Source organism: Mangifera indica, unplaced genomic scaffold (assembly GCF_011075055.1).
Source record: "Mangifera indica cultivar Alphonso unplaced genomic scaffold, CATAS_Mindica_2.1 Un_0004, whole genome shotgun sequence".
NCBI classification, from domain to species: Eukaryota; Viridiplantae; Streptophyta; class Magnoliopsida; order Sapindales; family Anacardiaceae; genus Mangifera; species Mangifera indica.
This window is the reverse complement of record NW_025401096.1, coordinates 287263-306932: the sequence shown is the minus strand read 5'-3', so window position 1 is coordinate 306932 and position 19670 is coordinate 287263. Positions and strand designations below refer to the sequence as shown.

General features: G+C 31.1%; 1 protein-coding gene and 1 pseudogene across 1 annotated transcript; both read left to right on the top strand.

The window, feature by feature from the left end:
- Positions 1–6784: 6784 nt before the first annotated feature.
- LOC123205386 (protein PLANT CADMIUM RESISTANCE 2-like) lies at positions 6785–7747 on the top strand. The gene is made up of 4 exons (XM_044622330.1): positions 6785–6983; positions 7072–7143; positions 7247–7459; positions 7563–7747. Exons 1-4 carry the CDS (start codon positions 6842–6844, stop codon positions 7646–7648), a joined length of 513 nt encoding a protein of 170 aa, XP_044478265.1. The 5' UTR covers positions 6785–6841; the 3' UTR covers positions 7649–7747.
- A 10675-nt stretch (positions 7748–18422) lies between these two features.
- LOC123205372 lies at positions 18423–19182 on the top strand (annotated as a pseudogene).
- The last annotated feature ends 488 nt before the right edge of the window (positions 19183–19670 follow it).

Below are 19670 nucleotides of genomic sequence, written 5' to 3'. Positions count from 1 at the left end.
TTACCATATCATATCAAGTACCACAAATTTTAACATTTTTGGTCATTGAGATTCCATTTCTAATATCATACAAAGTACCAAAAATTTTACCATTTCAATAAAAATTCAGAGAATCATAAAACTATTCTCCTTAATTACATTTTGGCTTGTGATTTTATTTTCTAATTAAACATTTTCAACCGATATCACCATAACAGTAGTTTCTATCATTCACAGAGATTTTGGGGCAAATTTCAAAATTAAAATTAGAAAATTAACAATTCTTTTCAAAAAGTTATAGGCAAGTTGTAGGCATTGGTCCTGATCCTTCACTGTCATCTTTTTCTATCTTCAAGTCTACAATTAATTATGTCTGACATGTAATAATTCATAAACTTATTTTACATGTTTCCTGAACTATCACTGAACTTTTCCAATGTAGAAAAAAGATAATGAAAAATCCCTGGAAGGACTCAATCACGTCTTTTTTTAATTGAAGATATATATAATTTACAGGGTAGCAAAAATAGATAAAAAGAAATAACAAAAAAGAAAACACCCAAAAACTCATCGCTCTGAAACAGAAAACTTCAAAAACATGGGTAGATTTAATGACAAAGGGGTGCCTAAATATGACATCCAGGTTGCAACTATTTGGTGTAGTCAGTTTAACAATAATTTAATAAAAAGAGACGATATAATTCAAATAAGGTTCTTTTATTAAAAAGAAGTTCAAAAGCAAATTACTGGAGGAAATTAAACTTTTAACTGATGAAAGCTCTGCTTTCACAATTTTAAACAAGAACTCAAGACTAAAGGACTTTGGAAAGGGATTTGATATTGCCAAAAGGAAAAAATGCTTTCAAAGAATTATTACTTATATCTACTCTTTTGTAGTTTCCAATTGAAATAAATGAAAATAGTTCTTTGGCGTAAGAAAATGATTATTGTGTTTTGAATAAATATTCAATAGATAATCTTCTGGAAACTGGTTATACACTAAAACAACAAAAACAAAATAGGGTTCTTCTCCAAAATAAGCAAACCAACTTCAAAATAGGGTTTAATGTTTAATTAGAATAATTGAAACAAACCAATTTCAAAATCATCAGAAGCCATAAAATGAAATCCACAATGGCAAGCCTATAACACAAATAAGCAAGTATAATAAACCCCCAATTCAAAAACCCTAATTCCAAAGTTACGACTCAACAAATTTAAGCTAAAAATTAACAAATTCAAAGTTCAAAAATGGAAAAACATGAACCGTTTCACCTAGGAAATCCTTGTTGACGGAGAACTGAGGCTAGAACAGAGGATTCAAGGTTGTAGTCTAGAACTGAAAACCAGAGACGTGGAGAGAGACGCAAATGAAAGTGAAGAAAGCCACAAATTTTTATTTCTTTTAATCCAACCAAAAACGACACCATTTGCATGAAGAATACACGGCTTGCGAGTCTAGTCGAGCTACTTGGCTTAAAGCTAATAATTTTACTTTTAATCATAACTTAAATTTGAAAAGACATTGTTAATTTTCTCAATTATAAATAGATGTTTAGATTTTTTTAAGTTAGAATATAAGAGTTTGAAATTTCACAATACCTTGGATGGGAATAAGTCTTTGGGCCTTATTTATTCAATGAATTTCAGCTAGCAATCTCAACTTGGCATCAAGTAATAAAGTTACAATTAATTGTATAGATGTTTTATAAATTATGAATTAAAACAGAAAGCAAAAAGATGAAAGAAATGAGTTGTTTTTCTTGAGAGACGAAACAAGATGACGAAAGAAAACGATGAGACGGCTATGTTGTTTTCAAAATGATTTAATGAGTATTTACCGTGGCAGTTTCCACTGTACAAAGAGCTGAGAATAATAACGGCTTTTGTTTTTTGTCTTAAATTTATCCATGGTAGTAAGTACTCACATTCTCATTCCCATGCGCCCTCTTCATCACTTACTGCATGTGGTGGAAAATTCACTGCATATGTACCACTCTCCTTTTAATTTTTATCATTTATAAATAATTATATTAATTTTATTGAGAAAAAAATTAATTAAAAAAACCAAAATAGATAAATATAATTATTTAATATTTTATAAAGTGAGATTAGATATATTTATATTATCTCATTAAAAAATTTATTAGGAATACCCAACGAGACAAAATTTAATAAAGTAAAAAATAATACAGTATACATTTTATCTAATATGTGACAAACTTAAAAAATTTATTTCCCTAGATGAATTATCCCTCTCTTTATAGTAGAATTAATTTAGTTGTTTATTGAGTTACCACATATTAATGTTATACAATAACTTTTCAAATATTGATGTTAGTAATATTTTAGTGAACAAATTTGCAAGGTTATCAGTAGATCATATTTATTTGACAATAATCATTCAACCTTGCTAGAGCTCATAAGTGTAAAATAATTTCGGTGAAATATGTTTAGTTATGTCCCTTTTAATGTATCTATCTCTAATTTGAACAATACATATTACATTGTCTTCATAAAATATGAAAGTAGTGTCTGTTGTAAAAGAAAAATTGCATGTATTCTGGATGTGATAGATGATAGACCATAATCATATGCATTCTTAGCTAACTTCATAAAGAGTTAAAATCTTTTAATGATTAGGAGATATTCCAACCAAAATTTGTTTAGTGGAACATCATAATATTGATATGTCATTATAAGTAGAAATATATCTCGTTTGTAAGTAGGTCTTATGAGGGTAAAAAATATAACTAGCATTTGTATATCTAACCAAATTAAGATTTTTAAAAGATTTGACAGAAAAGAATAATTTCAAATATCTAGTTTCACATAAATAACGAAACATATGTTTGATTTTATTCTAATGGCAATAGGTTGTTATAGAGCTAAATTACACCAATAAATTCACTGCGAATGATATATCCAGTTTAGTGCACTAGGTCAAATTTAATAAAACACCAATGTCACTACGATATAGTACTTCAAGACTAAGTATCATTTAATCCTCTTCTTTCGGATGAAATGAGTCTTTTTTTCTAGATCAAGAGATCTAATAATCATTAGGGTGCTCAAAGAATAAGCGTTAACCATGTTAAAACATTTTAACAATTTTTCAATATACATTGATTGATAGATAAATATTTTATTTGAATTGTGTTCGTTTTATAAGTCAAAACAATCTTTTGTTTTCTCCAAATCCTTCATTTCAAATTTTTTTTTCAGATATTTAACAATTTTTTAAAGCTCTTCAAGAGTCCTAATTAAATTTATATCATCAATATAAACTATTATAATAGCAAATCTTAATTTTGACCTTTTTATAAAGACACATGGTCATATAAAATCATTCATATAACCCTTTTTTTTTCAAATATTTATTAAGACAATTGTACCATAATCTTTCAGATTGTTTTGACTTGTATAATGATTTTTGTAATTAAATAAGTACATGCCTCTTGGATTAACCCTTTTTGCTTCTGATAATTTAAATCCTTCAAGGAGTTTTATATAAATTTCAGTATCTAAATTTTCATACAAATAAGTAATAACTACTTCTATTAGACACATATCCAATTCTTTTGAGACTATTAAGCTAATCAAATATCTAAATGTAATTATATCCACTACAGGTGCACAATTTCATCAAAATTTATACCTGACCTCTAAGAAAAACCTCAGGCTACAAGTCTTGTTTTATATCATATAATCTCATTTTTTTCTCATAAATACTCATTTATATCCAACGGATAATACGTCCTTAAGTGTTGAGACTATAGACCCAAACACTTGACATTTTACAAGTGAAACTAATTTTGTTCAAATTGCTTCTTCCCATTTAGGAGAATTATGTCTTTTTTTGGACTCAACTATAATACGTGGTTCAAAAGCATCATCATTCATAATTTAGTAGCTACTGCGAATGAGAATACATTGTCAATGTTAATCGTTTCATGGATTCATATCTCTTGTGTATAAGTATAATTTATAGAGGTCTTTGTATTCTCATTTTCCTATATTTTAGGAGTTTGTTTCACTTCAAGGTATCTAGTCTCTTCAAGGAGCATAATCTTTTTTGGAGAAATATCAACTAGTGCGGACTCTTCAATTATTTTAGGATCATCATGATTTATATCTTTTTGATTCTTTGTTTATCTTTTTCCAAAAAAAGTATCCTTCAATCTAATAAGTCTACCACGCTTCTAGTGTGTAGCAGATTGATCACTTACGACTCTAATGGACTGTTTAGTAATTACATTAATTCTTATTGATGCGTTGATAGTTGGTATGTGTGATCTTGTCACTTTTGTTGTATCCATAAATGTATTAGGTATTTGGTTGACAATACTTTATAAACACACTATCCTTTGCATTTCAATTTAACTTTGAGATGTGTAAGGATCTAAATAAGACATAGTAGGTAAGTGTCAAGTAAGCTCATGTCTAACTTCAGAAGACATTTTCTTTTTCTCTAAAAGTGGGAATGTTGTCTTATTAAAGTGACAATCTGTAAAATGTGCAGTAAAAATATCACTGGTTAATGGTTTCAAATACCCGATAATAGATGGTAAATTATATCCAATATAAATTTTCAAATTATGTTAAGGTCTTATTTTTATGCGTTGAGGAGATGCAATAAGGGCATATATAATACAACCAAATATCCTCAAATAGAATATATCAGGTTGGTGATCAATAACTAATTACAAAGGAGAATGTTGATGATAAGAAGAAGGTCGTAAATGAATTAAAGTTGTAGTATGTAATATAGTATGTTCTCACATAAAAGTTGGTTATTGAGTTTGTAATAATAAAGTACGTACAATTACTTAGAGTCATTTGATGAAAGACTCAACTAATCCATTTTAAGTGTGGACATGCGAGATTGGATGTTCAACATCAATTTTCATAGACATACAATAATCATCAAATGTCTTAGATATAAATTCACCAGCATTATCTAGTTACGTTGACTTGATCAGATAATCTGAAAAATGTGTCTTCAACTTAATAATTTGAATTAATAGTTTAGCAAAAATAATATTTCAAGTTGATAAGCAACAAACATAAGACTATTGTCTAGATGCATCAATTAAGACCATAAAATAACGAAATAACCCATTTAGTGGATGAATGAGTCCACATATGTTTTCTTGAATCCTTTGTAGAAATGATGGGAATTGAACTCCAATTTTGAGGGAAATTGTTTGATTACTAATTTTTTTTTGAACAACCAATATAGAACTTTTCACTGAACAATAAAATCTTATGAGTTTAATTTCATATTTTTCATAACTTATGCAAACTTTAAGTTGTAAATAAGATATAGTTATAATAAATACTTTAATGAAACTCAAAACTTTGGGTCTATATATATATTCTCATAATTTTGTAAACTTTAGGTTATAAATTAGATATAATAAATATCTAAATGATATTTAGGACTTTAAGTTTATGTTCATGATTTTGTAAACTTTAAATTATAAATTATATGCAATTATGAATAAAAAATTAAATAAAAAATAACAATAATTAAAATATCAATAATTTGTATTTTGTAAATAAAATAATATTATAATTAAAACATTTATATTTATAATATATAAATAAAATTATAATATAATTAAAGTATTATTTATATTATAATATATCTAAGTGATTTCTGTTTATAACATGTTATAAAGTATGAATTAAACCAGAGAGCAAAAGGATGAAAGAAATGAGTTGCTTTCTTGAGAGACAAAACAGGAAGATCAAAGAAAATGATGAGATGACTATATTGTATTCAAAATGATTTAAAGAGTATTCACAGTGGAAGTTTCCACTGAGTCTTCACAAAATAGTAAAAGACTCACTTAAATTTATCCAAGTTTAACTGCACGTGGTGGAAAATCCACCTAACCTATAACAAGATAGGCCGCCTATGCTTCTCTCTTTATGAGAATTGTAGCCATCAAAAACTGAAGCGTAATTGGCTGTAATTGAAACCAGTCAAGTCTGATGGCCATCGACTTCTAATCTTTACTTCCTAATCCTATCCTCGTCAAATCACATGATCAAATCATAGTTCTAAAAATTGGACAAAACAATTTGATCGAAAACTAAAAGCCAGTAAGGATATTTTAACTTGATTGAAATTTTGAATCAGGATAAACTATAATCAAACAAGTATAAACTCATCGATTTAACATTCAATGGATAGTTTATCTCAATCAAAATTCTATGTTAGGGTGTACCTTATAATAAAAATATAAAATTTTACAATTAACATAATATGTATAATAACTCGTTTTTTAAACTAAATCGAAATTAAGCTATATAAAGTTTAGATTGATTCAATTTAAATTTATAATTTTATTTTATGATTCATAGATAAAATACCTTCATTTTATTTATTATTCAATAAAATAATATCATTTTATCGATAAATCAAAATTTTCATAAATTTTAACCATAAATTTAAATTATCTTTAACTTTAAATTACTGAACTTAAGAAAAATATTTTTTTATTTAAAACAAATTCGAAAAAGTAGATATTGGGACTCAGAATTGTTTCTCATCCACTATAACGTATTGGAAATTGGAAATTATGAAGCATATACTTTTTGGAGTCTTGCCTGAGTGGTCGCTTCTGTCAACTCCTTTAATTGTTTTGGATGCATACATTGTTACGGGTCTCAAAAGTTGAAAAGACTTTGCCTTTGTCGATTCAAGCGGGACAGTATGTTTTCAAACAATGGGCCAGTAGTAAACCTACCAAGGATGCCTAAGAGTTTTTATATAAGCCCCCCAAGGACGCTTATCCACCATATCAACTTTCCTCTTATACCATTTGCAATATAATTTCAATCCTTCAACACCATGAATTCAACAAACCCCAATCAGAAATTTGATCAGTATGGCGCAGCAACCGGAGTCCCGGTGGCTCAAGGCTTTCAGCACCAACCCAGATTGGGAGATTGGTCTTCTGGGCTTTGTGACTGCTTTTCTGACTGCTCAAGCTGTAAGTTCATTATTCCAAATTCCAAAGAGTTTCTTGCCGACAACCACCTCAAGGTTTCAAAATGATTAATCTGTTTATTGTTTAACAGGCTGCTTGACTTGTTGGTGTCCGTGTGTCACTTTTGGACGAGTTGCTGAGATTGCTGACCAAGGATATACCTGTAAGCCATCAACTAACAATGAGTTAAAATACGAGGGAGTTAAATTGAATGATTTTACGTTAGAAATAAATATCATACAACCTACGGTTGGTTTTTCTTGCAGCTTGTGGTACAGCAGGAGTGCTTTATTGTCTACTTGCTGCGGTGACCGGTTGTACCTTTTGCTACTCTTGCTTTTATCGCACGAAGATGCGGCAGCAGTTCAAACTGGAAGAGAGCCCTTGTTGCGACTGCTTGGTTCATTTTTGCTGCGAGTCCTGTGCCCTTTGTCAAGAATATCGCGAGCTCCAAAGCCGAGGATTTGACATGTCTATTGGTATGTGCATATATATATATATATATATATATATATATATAATGGATCATTGAATTTTAAATTATGAATTATCATTTTCTGATCGTCTTGGAACTTTCTCCAGGATGGCAGGGTAATGTTGAAAGACAAAATCGGGAAGTGGCCATGGGAGCTGTTCCTCCTTATGTGGAGGGTGGCATGAACAGATAGAAAATCCTCGGTGGGAGAAATGAATTATATTTCTTAAGTTAATGGAGTGGAATAAGGAAGAATTAAAAATTAATAAAATTATATTAATCTTATTTTAAATATTTAATTATATATTTAGATGATATGTCTATATATAATTTTAATAATAGGAATTAAAATATATCATTTAAAAATTACGAGTATTAATGGATTAAAGAGGTTGAATGCATTGAAATTGTACAAAATAGTCTAAGATTAAATTTTTATTTGATATGTGGTTAAATTTGTTTACATGTTTGATGTATGCAGAAGCGCTTGTTTATCTAAATTGACAGTCATGTGGCTGTCTATTTGTGGCCATATATTAGTTATGAGTTGGTCCACAATCTCGAAGATGGCCATATATATATATTAATTTATAATAAAATTATGTATATTTATTTTAAATATATAAATATATATCTATATTTTTATTTATATAATTAATTAATTTTAAATTAAAAATAAAATAATATTTAATTATATAATAAAAAATATAAATATATATAATCATATATTTAAAAAAAATATATATATATATATATATATATATATAGATAACCACGATTAACTTAATTAAGTAATAGCGGGAGAGAGAATATTAAAGGATAAATAATTTGCGATGTATCCACTGAACGGAGCCAGGCAGGGGACCATCCTTGACTTTTTTAAAAAACTAGTAAGTTTATAGGTTTTTTTTTTTAATTTTATTAATTCATTTTACTTTAATAATTTTATATATGCATCCAACAGCCTTAGCAATTCGATATGACAATGCTTGATATATTTTGTCAGACTAAATATGTTATATGTGTTATAAATATGATAAAGATTTTTTGAGTAAAAGATTTTACAATTACAAAAAAGCTTAAGCAGAAAAAGATGGGAAACAAAGTAAATGAAAGCAGGAGAACGAAAAGAGAATGCAGGAAGCATGAATTAAAACGATTAAAAGGGTGCCTCACTCTACATTACGATGAAAGAGGGAAGTTGTTTTATAGACAATTTCCTCCAAGGCGATGAATGCGGCTCACCGTGCATTCCATGCATTCACACCAAGCTTTTAAATTTTCTTTTCATGTGGTGGAAAAATTCATCTTATATCATACTCTTCTTTGGGTTTTCATTACTTATAGATAATTATATTAATTTTGTTAAGGAAAAATACAATAGGATAAAAATCAAAACAAAAGAACATAATTATTTAATATCTTGTAAAGTATGATTGAATGTGTTAAAACTGTCTTATTAAAACCCTTACTAGAAAAACTAGTTGAACAAAACCCAATGAAGGAAAAAATAATATAGTGCACATTTTATCCAAAATGTGATAAACTTAAAAATTTGCTCCCCTAAAAAATGTTTTCCCTCTTTATAGTAAGATTAATTTGGTTGCTTGTTGAGCCACCATATACCGATATTATACGCTAACTTTTCAAATATTGATGTCGATAATATCTTAATGAACAAATCTGTAAGATTATCACTAGATTGTATTTGTTTGACATCAAAGTTTTTGCTCTGCTAGAGCTCATGGGTGGAAAAAAACTTTAGTGAGATATATTTGGTTCTATCTTCTTTAATGTATCCACCTTTAATTTGGGTAATACATGCTACATTTTCTTCATATAACATGGAAGAAATATTTGTTGTAGAAGGAATACTGTATGTATTCTGGATATGATAGATGACAGACCGTAACCATATGTATTATTGATTGATTTCATGGAGAGCTAGAATCTCTGAATGATTTGAAGACGTTGCAACCAAACTCTATTTGGTGGAACATCAGGATATCATTTTGTCATTATAAGTAAAAACATATCTTGTCTGCGAGCAGGTCATATGAGGATAGCATTTGCATATCTAACCAAACTAAGATTTTTAGGGGACTTGATAGAATAGAATAATCTCAAATCTCTAGTCTCACATAGGTAACGAAGTATATGTTTGATTTCATTCCAATGGCGACAGGTTGATGTAGAGCTAAATCGGGCTAATAAATTAATTACGAATGATAAATCGGTCTAGTACATTGGGCTAAATATAATAGGGCTTCAATAGTAATAAGATATAGTACTTTAGGATTGAGTATCTTTTCATCTTTTTCTTTAGGACAAAATAGGTTCTTTTTCGAATCGAGAGACCGAACAACTATTGAGGTACTCAAAGGATAAGTCTTATCCATATTAAAGCATTTTAATAATTTTTCAATATACATTGATTGATGAATAAGTATTCTCTTTGAATTGTATTCGATCTGTAAGCTGAGACAATATTTTGTTTTTCCTAAATCCTTCATCTCAAATTTTTTTTCAGATATTCAGCAATTTTTGACAGCTATTTAAGAGTCTCAATTAAATTCATGTTATCAACATAAACTACTATAATGACAAATCTCGATTCTGACCTTTTGATAAAGACACATGGGCATATAGGGTCATTCACATAGCTCTCTTTTCTCAAATATTCACTAGTGTGATTGTACTACAGATGTCTAAATTGTTTTAATCCATTTAATGATCATCGTAATTTAATTGAGTACATACCTCTTGAGTTGACCCTTTTTGCTTCAGACAATTTATATCCTTCAAGGAGTTTCATATATATTTTAGTATTCAAATTTTCATACAAATAAGCAGTATCTATGTCCATTAGACGCATATCCAATCCTTCAGAGACTATTAAACTTATTAAATATTTGAATATAATTGCATCCATCATAGGTGCATATGTTTTATCAAAGTCTATACTTGGTCTTTAAGAAAAGCTTTGGGCTACAAGTTTGGCTTTATATCTAGTAATCTCATTTTTTTCATTTTTTTTTTTAAATACACATTTATATCTAATGGGTTATACGTTGTTAGGTGTTGGAACTACAAATCCAAACACTTGATATTTTACTAGATAAGCTAATTTTGCTCGAATGGCTTCTTCACATTGAGGTCAATCATATTTTTGTCTGCACTTAGTCATAGTACATAGTTCAAAATCATCATCATTCATAATTTTAGTAGCTATTACAAATGAGAGTATACTATCTCTCATGTATAAGCATAATTTAAAGATATTTCAGTATTCTTATTTTCCTATTCTTTAGGATTTTATGCCACTTTTGGGGCTTGTGCTACTTTAGGGACCATAACCTCTTCTAGAGGAACATTAGAGAGTGGATTTTTCAATTATTTTAGGATCATCATGATTCATATCTGTTTGATTATTTGTTTTTCTTTTTCGAGGGATAGTGTCTTTCAATCTAATAGGTTTATCATGCTTTTAGCGTATAATAGATTGATCAGTCATGGCTTGAATAAACTGTTCAATAGTTACATTAATTTTTGTAGGTGCGTTGGCAGTTGGTACATATGATCTTGTCACTTTTGTCATATCTACAAATGCATCAGACATTTGGTTGGCAATAATTTGTAAACGCACTATACTCTGTATTTCAATTTCACTTTAGGATGTGCAATGATCTAGATAAGACATGGTAGATATATAACAAGTAAGTTTATGCTTAACTTCAAGAGGTGTTTTCTTTTTCCCTAAAGGTGAGAATGTTGTCTTATTAAAGTGACAATTTGTAAACCGTGCAGTAAAAAGATCACCTGTTAATGGTTTCAAATATCTGATAATGGACAGTAAATTATATCCAACATAAATTTCTAAACAACGTTGAGGTCTCATTTTTATGCGTTAAAGAGATGCAATAAGGATATATTCAACACAACCAAATATTCTCAAATAAGATATATCAGGTTGGTGATCAAGAACTAATTGTAGGGAAGAACATTGATTATAAGAGGAAGGTCGTAAGCAAATTAATGTTGCAACATGTATTATAACATGTCCCCACATAGAAGTTGGTAATTAAAGTCTTAGTAATAAAGTATATGCAATTACTTGGAGTAGTTTGATGAGACACTATAGACATGCAATAATCATCAAATGTCTTAGATGTAAATCCACTAACATTATCTAGCCGTATTGACTTGATTAAATAATCTATGAAATATGTTTTTAATTGACTAAGCCATTCAAATCTGATGGATGGTCATCCACTTTCAGTCTTTACTTTTGATGCGAATTTTAATAAGTTGGAAGTGGTGGGAAGAAGTTATAGAAATGACTAATGGCTCTTGTTTATTGTAAATGGAAACATTGTCGTTTAATGGTTGGCTGTTGAGTAGTTTTAATAAATGTATACGGTGTCGTTTAATAACAATTCAATGCTTTTTCATTTTTGGCTGTGCAAGCATTATGTAAATAGTGGAATACTGATTTAATGAAATAGAATTTTTGGTGCCTAAAACATTTCTCTCTAAAGTTTCTTTCTATTCTGGATTTCTTCGTAAAAAATTTCTCGTTCAATTCTTCTTCCAAAACAACTCGTGCATGCATGGTATCAGAGCTAAGGCCTAGCCATGGTAGACGGAACTCATTTTCAAGATTTTTGTTGAGAGATGATGTAGATGATTGTGTAAATAGTAACAGAATTGGAATGACGGCAACAAGATCATCTACAAGAATCACATACATGCCTTCAACAAATAGGGGAGGAATTGTAGAAGTTGATAGGTGGATTAACTCATAAACAAACAGAATTAGTTTCTCAAATGGCGACACGATTGGATGAAGGCACTTATAAGGCAGCTCACGATTTGCAACATCCTTAGAGTAGAGCACCAAGGTTAGATATTTCACACTTTGATGGAAAAGATTCCGGTGGTTGGATTTTAAAGGCTCGATAATACTTTGAGGTCGATGATACTCTTACTCACGATAGAATTGAAATTGCAGCTCTACATTTGGATGGCAAAGCCATGCAATGACACCAAATGAAAACCAAAGAAGACGTGATTTTGTCGTGGGAAGAATATACAGTGGTTGTGTGAGCTCGATTTGGAAATTATGCCTATGATGATCCCCTAACAGACTTGAAGAATCTAAGAAAGGTAGATTCGTTGCAAAATTACCTTAATCGATTTGATGAGCTATACCCTAAGACTAGAATCTGAGATGATCAAGCTTTGAGTTTCTTTTTTACTGGATTGATAGATGAATTGCAAATACCTATACGCATGTTTAAACCTAAAACTTTATTAAAATCTTACTTATTAGCTAAATTGTAAGAAATTATAGTAGCCACTTTTAAGGAGCAACCTAAGCCTTTAGCCAAGACTCCACAAGTTCTCGCCATGAGCAAAATTAGGGACAAAGGCTTAGCTTCTAATGTTGTGTAGCCTAAGCAAACCTCTGCTAGCCTTTTGCATATATCAACATTCCCAAACTACTGCAACCATTTTCCTTAAGGACAACTACCAACAAAATATTTGATGAGAAGCGAGCTACGATGGTGTGATAAGAGTTTTGTACCTAGCCATAAATGCAAGAAGAGGCTAGCTTTTGTCATTCAATTACCCCATAGATGAGAAAGTGAGTGAGGTGGTAGTACCAGAAGGATATGTGGAAGAATCAGGATTGATGCAATTATCTTTACATGCTTTACATGGCTTAGTTGGCTTTTATATAATGAGAATTATTGGTATGCATGGTCAAAGGTAGCTTTTTATCCTAGTGGACTCAAGAAGTACTTATAATTTTTTGAGTGAATACATAGTGCAGAAGTTAGGATCCCTAGTGAAAGTGGTAAAAGAAGTGCAAGTCACAGTAGCCAACGGCTAAAAGTTGTAATGCAAAAGGGTGTGTAAGGGACTATATATCAAAGTGGAATGGCAAACTATCATTGTAGATGCTTACACCTTTCTGATAGAGAGTTATGACTTAATTCTAGGAGCATAATGGTTGGTAGGACTTGAAGACATCATATGGAACTTTAAAGCACTAACTATAAGGTTTTTGGTAGGAGGACAATAGTACTTTTTAGAGGGTTCTAAAGACAAAGAGGTAAGTCTTATTGAGGAAGAAAAATTGAAAAGACTTTTGAACAAGCCTCAACAATTAGCTTCTATCCAACTTTTACTGGTTACTAACTTAGATGTAACAAGACAACTCTATAACCTCTAGATTAGTAAAAGTGATGAAGCAAAATCTTGGCAAGAATTAGAGGAGCTTTTAGTTAAATATGGGAGTCTTTTTAAAGAGCCTACAAGTCTACCATCTACAAGGTTATAGGATCATCAAATTCTTCTATAAGAGGGGATTTAACCAGTGAATTTAAGGTTATACAAGTATAAAGTAATGCAAAAGGATGTAATTGAAAAATTGGTGAAAGAAATGTTAGATTCAGGAGTGATTCAGAATAGTAATAGCCAAAACTCCAGTTTTATGGTGTTAGTGAAGAAAAAATATGGTACTTGGAAGAAGTGTATTGACTATCAAGCCTTCAGCCAAGTAACCATCAATGATAGGTATCACATACCCTTGATAGAAAAGTTATTGGATGAGTTAGGAAAGGCTATGATTTTCTACAAGATAGACCTTCATTCAGGGTATTAGCAAATCCAAATGCATCTAGCTTCTATCATCAAGACAAAACCTTCAAGACCTATAAATGCCATTATGAGCTTTTGGTGATGTTTTTTGCCCTTACCAATGCTTTTGCCACATTCCAAAATGTCATGAATGACATTTTTAAGCCACATTTGCAAAGGTTTGTTTCAGTGTTTTTTGATGACATTTTGATCTACAACAAGAGTTAGAATAATCATTTAAGTCACCTGTAGGTTATATTGAAGTTGTTGAGATTAATCATTTGTATGCTAAAAAGAGCAAGTACATCTTTGGTGTATCATAAGTGGAGTACTTAGGCTACTTTATTAAGGCTCAAGGGGTTACAATGGATTCTAAGAAGGTAGCTGCAATCCAAGAATAACCTATCTTAGTTGAGTGGATTTACAAGTTTATCAAGATATTATAGGAGGTTCATTATAAAAGAGATTCCTTCTATTGGAATGAGGTTGCATAACTTTCTTTCAAGCACCTTAAATGCTGCTTGAGCACAACCCTAATTATGGCCTTTCCTAACATGAATAAAGTGTTCCTCATTAAGGTAAATGCCTCTAACTATGGGATTAAGGCAATGTTGATGCAAGAAAGCCATTCTATTGCATATATCATTAAGGTTCTCTCCCCAAAGAATCAGCCTCTATCGACATATAAAAAGAAATGTCGGCTATTTTGCTTGTAATAGGAAAATGGGAACAAAACCAACCATCAATACCTAAAGCATCTCTTGGAGCAACGAGTGACTACTCCGTCTTAATAGGTGTAGGTTGTAAATCTTATACAATATGATTACAAGATTAAGTACAAAATGGCAAAGAGAACATAGTGGTTGATGTTTTATCTAGAATTCCTTTTTTGTAAGCCCAAACATCGTTATGGTTATTTTACCTTATAAGTTGCTATTGCAAATTGAGGAGGGGTAAAGAAAGGATACTCACATGCAACAGATTATCCCAGATAAGGAATAGGATCCACAAACCTATAACAAGTTTGAATGGTTGAATGGTAAGCTTAAAAGGAAAAAAAGACTAGTAATTGCTAACTATCCAAAACTTCAGGAGCGATTACTTTAGTTATTTCATAACTTCCCTATTAGTGACCATTTTGGAATAGCCACCGTGATAAGGAAGCTAATAACAGTGGTATATTGGAAAGGTATGTAAAGGGTTATACGTAACTATATCAAAAGTTGCAACACTTGTCGACAGTACAAACCAAAGAACTTAACTTCTTTGAGGTTGTTACAACCTTTACCTGTTCCTTTAGGAGTCTTCCAAGATCTGACCATGGATTTCATTGAGGGGTTACCAAAGTCTTAGGGAATGTAAGCTATTTTGGTAGTGGTTGATAAGCTGACTAAATATGGTCATTTCATAACACTCAGTCATCCCTTCTCAGTGTAGACAGTAGCCCATCTCTTCCTTGACAATGTGTACAAGTTGCATGGGAATCCTAACATAATCACTAGTGATAAAGGCATGATCTTCCTTAGTAAATTCTAGCAAGATCTCTTCCATTTGCAGGGTATTCGTTTATAATATTCCACTACCTACTATCCTCAAACAGCTGGCCAAATTGAGGTCATTAATAGGTGCTTAAAAGGATACCTTAAATGCATGACAGGTAAGTTTCATCACACTTAGGTGCATTGGTTGTCCCTAGTTGAATATTAGTATAATACCGATTATCATTTTAGCATCGACAAGTCTCCTTTTGAGGCATTATATGGGTATTCCTTACCATTGCATATCTCTTACTTTCCAAAGGATCTAGTATTGCTAAGGTGGACAACATGCTAAAGGTTAGGGATACTACTATAAAGATTCTTTGATGTAATGTTGTTAAGGCTCAATCTCATATGAAACTCATGAATGATAAGAGAAAGGTTGATCACGATTTTCAAATTGGCGATTTCATTGAGGGGTTACCAAAGTCTTAGGGAATGTAAGCTATTTTGGTAGTGGTTGATAAGCTGACTAAATATAGTCATTTCATGGCACTCAGCCATCCCTTCTCAGTGTAGACAGTAGCTTATCTCTTCCTTGACAATGTGTATAAGTTGCATGGGAATCCTAACATAATCACTAGTGATAAAGGCATGATCTTCCTTAGTAAATTCTAGCAAGATCTCTTCCATTTGCATGGTATTCGTTTATAATATTCCACTACCTATTATCCTCAAACGGCTAGCCAAATTGAGGTCATTAATAGGTGCTTAAAAGGATACCTTAAATGCATGACAGGTGAGCTTCCTCACACTTAGGTGCATTGGTTGTCCCTAGTTGAATATTGGTATAATACCAATTATCATTCTAACATTTACATGTCTCCTTTTGAGGCATTAAATGGGTATTCCTTACCATTGCATATCTCTTACTTTCTAAAGGATTCTAGTATTGCTAAGGTGGACAACATGCTGAAGGTTAGGGAGACTACTATAAAGATTCTTCGATGTAAAGTTGTTAAGGCTTAATCTCAAATGAAACTCATGAATGATAGGAGAAAGGTTAATCACGATTTTCAAATTGGCGATTTTGTGTATGTTAAGTTTCAACCCTATCGTCAGGTTTCTCTTCGTCAAGGTAGTCCTAAGCTTTAGCCAAAGTATTATGGTCCCTATTAGGTCATTGAAATCATTGGGAAAGTAGCTTACAGACTATAGCTTCCTACTGATGTATAGATTCACAATGTTTTCCATGTCTTTCTTCTATGTCCAACCTATGCTAGGGTGCATGCTTCTCCTTTCTTACTACCTCAAGTATAGCATGTTTCATGCTATCTTTAAGCAGTTCTTAGTAGAAGGTTGGTTCGACATGGCCAAGCTCTAACTACTAAATTACTCATCCAATGGTTGGGAGAAGCAGTAGATACAACAACCTAGGAATTCGTTGATACATTGCAACAACGTTTCCCTAACTTCTCCCTTGAGGACAAGGAAGCTCGAGAGAGGCAACTAATGCAGACCAAAGATAACAAAATTTTAACAAGTTAGAAATGTCGAGAAGAAGTTATAAAAGTGAGTAATGGTTGTTGTCTATTGTAAATGGAAAAGTTGTCATTTAGTTGTTGGTTGCTAAGTAGTTTTAATAAATGTATATGATGTCATTTAATAACGATTCAATGTGTTGTTGTTTTTGGTTACACAGACATTATCTAAATAGTGGAATACTAATTGAATGAAACATAATTTTTGGCACCTAAATCATTTCTCTCTAAAGCTTCTTTCTATTCTAGATTTCTCTATAAAAAAAATTCTTGTTCAATTCTTCTTCCAAACCAATGTCGTGTGTCAATGTCCTATTCCCTTCTCACTAAATGAAATGTTCAAATCATAGTTCTAAAAATTGGATCGATTGGTTTGATAAAAAATCAAAGGCCAATTCAATAATATTTTAAACTTGATTGAAACTTCGAATCAAGATAAACTATGATCAAACAAGTCTAAACCCACCGATTTAATGTTCAATTGATAGTTTATACCAATCAAAATTCTATTTTTATGTGCATATTATAAGAAAAATTAAAATTTTAGAATTGTGTTACCAGAGTAAATTCTTTTTTACTTAAATTTAATCCAAAATTTAATCTTTTAATTATTCAAAATTATTTTAAATACTATTTTTAATCCAATTAGCACAAATGAAAACATTAATTAAAATATGTACAATTAGACCGGAACCAAGCTAGCTTAGTTTCATAAGCAAGCTTAACTTAGTTTGGTTTCACTCAAATTCGTTTAGAGTTCAAGTCAGGAAGGTTAGGTCATTTTCTAAACTGAGTCAAATTCGAGCTGGATGGAATTTAACTCAGTTAGGCTCAAATTCATTTTTTGAATTCATCATAATTACCAATATTGTAGATATGATACATATCTTAAGGTGCATCAAATTTTATATGATACAGTGTATGTATCGTACGATATGATTCGTATCGGTCTGCATAGATAAAATTAACAATATAGATCAATATATCTTTTCAAACTAAATTGGACATGTAATTAGGGATTGATACAAACTGAGTCGAGCTCGAACACCCTTTGGCTCGAGTTTGACTCAAATATAACATGGTTCAATTCAATTTGATTTGAATCAATAGTTCAAATTTATGGCGTAGTTCAATTCAAATTTAATTCGTGGTTCATAGTTGTGACTTGAGTTCATGGCTCGTTAAAAAATGATGTTGTTTTACCTAAATAATAATTAGATAAAACCCACCACCAAGGACGCTCATCGAGCATAACGACTTTCTTCTGATACCATCTCCAATAGAATTCCAATCCTTCAACACCATGAATTCAACAAACCCCAATCAGAAATTCAATAGGTATGGCGCCCCAACCGGAATCCCGGTGGCTCAAGGCTTTCAGCACCAACCCACATTGGAAGCTTGGTCTTCTGGACTTTGTGACTGTTTCTCTGACTGCTCAACCTGTAAGTCCATTATGCCGCTGAGTTTTTTTTCCTACAACCGCCTCAAGGCTTCATAATGATCACTGATCTGCTTATTGTTTAACAGGCTGCTTGACGTTTTGGTGTCCATGCATCACTTTTGGACGAGTTGCTGAGATTGCAGACCGAGGACATACCTGTAAGCAATCAACTAACAATGGGTTAAAAAATAAACGTGTTGTAAAGTGATTAAGTGATTTTTTTTATTTTTGTTGCGGCCTGTGGTACAGCAGGAGTGCTTTATTGTCTACTTGCCGCTATGACTGGTTTTACATTTCGCTACTCCTGCTGTTATCGCACGAAGATGCGGCAGCAGTTCAGCCTAGAAATTGTTGCGACTGCTTGGTTCATTTTTGCTGCAAGCCCTGTGCCCTTTGTCAAGAATATCGCGAACTCGAAAGCCGTGGATTTGACATGTCAATTGGTTTGTGTGTGTATATATATGAAATGGATGATTGAATTTTAAATTATGAATTGAGTTATCATTTTCTGATCGTCTTGGATCTTTTAACAGGAAGGCAGGGTAACGCTGAAAGGCGAAATGGTGGAGTGGCCATGGGAGCTGTTCCTCCTTCTATAGAAGGCGGCATGAAAAGATAGAAAATCCCCAGTGGGAGAAATGTATTATCTCTCCAAAGTTGCTAGAGTGACTGCCATATAATAATGATATATTATAAATTAATAAAACTAGATGAATGTAATTTTGGATACTTAATTACATATTTAAATATTTAATTATTTAATAATGTATCATTTAAATATTTAATTAAGTATTAAATAATAATTATATATAACATTATTAATTAAAAATTACAAGTGATTGAATCCATAATTTTTGTGCCAAATAAAGTTCAAGGTTTCACTACTCATAAGGTTGTACTCAGATTGAATAAATTTAAAAGATAATTTTTTAAGAAAATCTGGGTATAACCCGTGGACAAGAATGACATACCATAATATAGATATGACTTGCAGTGGAAAGATGAACAAGTAGTATACTTGCCAAGTAATTATCACTTAGGGTTTACGTATACAAGTTATATTAAAGTGATAAAGAGGATAAAACAATTTCTTATTCATATTATATT

Excerpts from the sequence above, each read along its gene's own strand:
- LOC123205386 (XM_044622330.1), top strand. The coding sequence starts at position 6,842 with ATGAATTCAACAAACCCCAATCAGAAATTTGATCAGTATGGCGCAGCA. Across the intron at positions 6,984-7,071 it reads CTTTTCTGACTGCTCAAGCT|GCTGCTTGACTTGTTGGTGT; the intron begins GTAAGTTCATTA and ends ATTGTTTAACAG. Across the intron at positions 7,144-7,246 it reads TGCTGACCAAGGATATACCT|CTTGTGGTACAGCAGGAGTG; the intron begins GTAAGCCATCAA and ends TTTTTCTTGCAG.